At 53.7% G+C, this 4,641-nt stretch overlaps 1 protein-coding gene across 1 annotated transcript in view; it reads right to left on the reverse strand.

Annotated features, from left to right (window-relative positions):
• Positions 1-2,718: 2,718 nt before the first annotated feature.
• Positions 2,719-4,641, reverse strand: part of PLP1 (proteolipid protein 1) — a 6,328-nt gene continuing 4,405 nt past the window's right edge. The window contains exons 6-8 of the mRNA XM_009074720.1: positions 4,478-4,551; positions 4,314-4,379; positions 2,719-3,849 (exon numbers count right to left, since the gene is read on the reverse strand). Coding sequence (XP_009072968.1) covers positions 3,778-3,849; positions 4,314-4,379; positions 4,478-4,551 — 212 coding nt within the window. The 3' untranslated portion in view covers positions 2,719-3,777. The remainder of the gene's footprint in view (positions 3,850-4,313; positions 4,380-4,477; positions 4,552-4,641) is intronic.

The raw sequence follows: 4,641 nt of genomic DNA on the forward strand, positions 1-4,641 counted from the left end.
GTGGTCGTCACGAACACCCGTGGCTGCTGCCATCCCCTCCCCTCTCCTTTCCTCTTTTCTCCCGTGGGCGCTCAGTGCCATCTCCCGGAGCGGTAGGGCACAGGATGGAGGAGTGCGAGTCACCTCGCCTTCTTGCCGGCAAGGCAGCCCATGGGACTTGCTCCAGGGTCCCTTTCTCTGGTCCAGACTTTGTGGGAGCAAAGTACAGCCACATTTCAGCTGCGAGGCATGGGAAAATGAGTGATTACACTGCTCCCCTCCTTGCTCTGGGCCAGTTTACAGAGACCTGGTTTGATATGAGTCAGAGTTTATTCCCTGTCTTTTCTCAGGCAGCTCCTGGAGGGCACTGGGCACCCAGGAAAGGAGCCGTGAGGGCAGATCCCATGTCCCCAGGTGGGGTGGCAGCAGGGCACAACCAGGAGCACACCTGATGAAGCTATATGTGTCCTTTGGTCCTCAGATTTGCCCAGCACCTTGGCCATGCTGGCTTCTTTCACACACTACCTCGCACTGCTGTCCCCAACCCTCACCCAGCCAGGGGGGCACCAGTCTCTGCCAGGGGAAAGAGATGGTGTTTTGTTCCCCAGCTCACTCCTGCCCAGTGGCTGATTGCACACACACAGGGCCCTTTCAGCATGGGGAGAGGAGGGTGATGGCATCTGGGAACGTGGGGAACAAAGGACCCCATTGATGCAGGCTGCAGCCCCATGGGTTTCTGTGAGCTGGGGCAAGGCCGAGGTGCAGGCACAGCTGTGCCACTGAGCTGGGGCAGCAGCAATGCATGAACTAAACCTCCCCTGTCCAGGCTGCATGGGAAACTTTGCTGCCTGCCTGGAGGGAGCTGAAGCCAGGGCGGAGAGAAGAGAGTGGGATTTGGGCTAGAGTCCCATTTAGGAAGAGCAGCAAAAGTCCTGGCCATGGGTAGGTATCAGCCTGCCAGCTCCCAGCCCACTCTGCTGCCCTGGGACACCTGACTGTGCCTGAAATCTTTGTTTTGGACAGACCTGCTGTAAACAGGAGAGGTGTTGGAGTTTGAGTGTGGGACTGGGAGCATCCCTCTGTGGCCTCACTCCCCAGAGGCCCCTGAGCACAGCTCTTGGGGAGAATTTCCAAGAGAAGCACCATTTGAATCCATAATTTTTGAGCAGCTGCTGTGGAAACACGGACCCAAGGGCATGACCGGGGCAGAAAGGCCTCAGCTGACGCTCTCCCACACACCAGCACTGTGCACACTGTCAACAATCCTGCAGCAAACAGCACATGGCCACCCACAGAGCCATGGACAGGACATGTAGAGCCCTGTGACAGTCCAGTCTGCCCTTGTGCTGAAACAAGACCATCCTGTTTCACACAGGGCTCTCTGCAAGTGAGAGAATCACACATCCTGTGTGGCTCTGGGCATGCTCATCCCACACTTGTTGCCTGATGCAAGCCAGCCAGCTCAGCTTGAGCCATGCAGAGTAGTTTTGCTGTGGTTGTGCTGTAGCTGCTACCTAAGGAGCCATGGTAGAGGCTGTCACCACATGGGCTGAGTATTAAGGAGCAGCAGCACATCACCAAACACAAGCAAGTGGCTGCTACATGACCCCAGCTGTCCTCTGGATGGCTGGAGGAGAAGTAAAGGTTTTAAGGGCACTCCAGCTGGGAACAAAGATTTTTGAAGTCAGGGTTATGAACTTCATGGCTGGAGTGGGCAGAGTCCTGCAGAGGCTGCTGGCCCATGCATGGAGCTGGCAAGTGCTGCTTCTCTGAGACCTCCTCTGCAGCCTTCCCTTCCCTGCTGCTTTCTCTGGCTCGGGGTGGGGCTTGGGAAAGCCAGCACAACAAATGGACAGGCAGACGTATATCTTGTTCAGAATGTTCTTAATTTTAATTTATTTTCTTTAATTTTATAAAATACATCTTGTAAGATAAGTCTCTAAAAACTTGCTCCTTTTTATTGCTTGTTAACAAGTTCTACATCAGAAATGAAGGAAACACTTTCAGTTGATTAACTCTTTTTGCGTGTGTGTGTGTGTATGTGTGTGCGTGTGTGGGGTCTGGGGACAAGGGTGGGAAGGAGGATCTGGTTATTTTTTGTTAAATGGATACCAAAAAAACCCCAGGAAATCCCCAAGAGAGATAGCGTTGATGTGAATTTCCAGATCTTGACTGGTTTGTCTCCACCCTGCAACCTCTCCTGGTATCTCCTCCCTCCCTATCCCATGTGCGTTGGTAGCCTGGCCAACCTATTTCAGCATTCATGGCAGCAAGGATCCTTCAAATGCACTGCTCAGCAGATCTGCCTCTTTATCCTTGCCTCTGCTGAAAACAGCACTTAAAAATATGTAACAATATTACAGATACACAAAAAAAAATTAAAAAAAAGTAATCTATGCATGATAAAGCTACAGTCTGCCACTGAAAGTAGTTTCTCCAATAAATAAACACAAAGATTAGCATTAAGGAGAGACAAGGAAGAGCAAAACAAAATACCAGTTGTCAGGGAGGACTGGAAAACAGCATTTCACCAGGTCTGGCTGGACCCATGCTACGCAGCCAGAGGGCTTTCCTCCAGCTGGAAAACAGTCATGGGGGAGAGGTTGTCTCCACCAAACCCCTTACTCCACTGCCCCCCTCCATGGGAAGAGACTGAACTGGCACCAGAAAGGATCTGGATTGCAGAGACAGGCTGTGTTTCTGCCCTGTCACCCCCAAGCCTCCACCTTTCCTTTCCTCCTCAATTCCTTCATGGGTTTCGCCTGGAAGTGAGATGCTGCCAGTCCCTCCTGTCCTGGCAGACACAAGACAGTTGTCCTGACTTGCAGGAAAAAAAGTGAGGGGACAAGGGGGACAGACAGAGGGACAGCTACCTTTGACATGGGTGAGAAGCAAACCAAGCTCTCCGGCACAGCGGAGGTTAGAGAAGCAGACATCACCCCAGAGAAGAGCACCATTGTGAAGGGCCGAGCGCGGCAGGGCAGGTGAAGGCACGCGGTCCCAAGGGTTACCCCCTGCCTACGGAGGGATGGCTCTGGCTTTAGGCTCCCAGGGCTTGGCACAGAGATGTCCCTTGTTGGTCAAACCTATTTGCCGCCTCTCTGCTGCCTGGAGGGTAAAGCCAAGATTCCCCCTTGTCTACAGAGACACCAAACTCCTTTAGGCTTTAATAGGGGCAGCTAGGTTAGGGCTTTATCAGCATTGGGGTCAGCACTCTCTTCTCCACACTGGGAAGATCCTTGCCCTGAACTCCCTTTGCCATCACTGCAGCAGGCAATTTAGGTTAAATTCATTTTTCTCTGCTAAGGGAAAATAAAATCCTTCTCTTATTCTCCATCCATGGGTGGTGACAGCAGACAGCTCCAGGAGAGTCTCTAGCAATGGGACCAGGACTGGGCCAACTTCCTTTTCTCTCTAGGTAGCCTCTTGCTACTCACGGAGCAACCTACATGGATTTCTTCCTCCCAGGAGCATGAAGGCCTTTGCTCATCTCTAGGCAACATTGGGACAGTGAAACAAGTCCCTCCTCTTCTCTTGTCTGGTTTTGAAGGGCTTCGCTCTAGAGCGAACCATTTACGGATGAGCAAAGAGAGAAAAGTGCATGAAGAGGTGTCCATTGGTGGGAAGCTCTCCTTCCTGGTCACACTCAGCATGATGGATGCGAGGGAGGAAGAGGAGGGGAGTCAGCAGCGAAGGCAGAGTTAACGCAGGAGACCTGGTGTCAGGTGGCTGCAGTGTTAAAGCCTTGGGGTTAGAGAAAAGAAGGGCGTTTGGTCTGGCTGGGCTCCGCCGCGCCGGCTAGAACTTGGTGCCTCGGCCCATCAGCTTGAGGACTGCAAAGTTGTAGGTGGCGGCGATGATGTAGGTGAGCTGTGGGTGGGAAGAGAGTGAGAGATGGGGGAGAAGGAGAAACGAAGACCCCACAGGCGAGAGCAAGTGGGGTGGGACTCCTTGCCAGGGTATGCCCGAGGCAGCATCCCCCAGCCCCACACCCCAAGAGGGGACCTGTTCTGCAGAGCCCCATGGCCCTGCTGCACCACTGGAACACCACAGTGTTGTGTCACTGCTGTAAAGCAAGAGGAGAGCTGGGGAAAGGCAGGGGATTCAGTGCATTGGCAGCAGGACCTCTCCCTGGTGGTCTCCTAAAGCTTCTTCTGATCCCCTCCAGCTGCCACCTCTAACTTCTTATGGCCTGAATTCACCATCTGCACTTACGTGCCAGAAAATGACACAAGCGCAGGCTCTGTCCCATCCATGCCCACCACCTCCGCTGTCCTTTGCCCCCACATCTTTGCCGGGCGGAGGAGAATGGCTGGGGGGTAGCACTGACTCACCAGTGAGACCAGCGTGGCAGCTGCCCCCACAAAGGCTGCGATGAAGAGGTGAAAAGTCATCTGGAACTGCAAGGGAAGAGAGGGATGAGCTCCCAGGGTCTCTTGTGCTGCCTGGGGAGGTCAGTGCTGAGGTGACCCGTTGAGAGGGAGCAAGAGGTACTTACCTCACTGGTCTTGCAGATGGAGAGCAGGTTGGAGCCACACACCTTGCCAGGGAAAGCATTCCAGGGCAGGACGCCTGTGAAGATGTAGGAAGCCAGGTGAGCCAGGTGTGGCTGCCAGCTGGCTTCATTGTTCAGCTTCCCGCAGACACATGTGTCACAGCCCC

This window comes from Acanthisitta chloris, unplaced genomic scaffold (assembly GCF_000695815.1).
Source record: "Acanthisitta chloris isolate BGI_N310 unplaced genomic scaffold, ASM69581v1 scaffold40310, whole genome shotgun sequence".
Classification (NCBI taxonomy): domain Eukaryota; kingdom Metazoa; phylum Chordata; class Aves; order Passeriformes; family Acanthisittidae; genus Acanthisitta; species Acanthisitta chloris.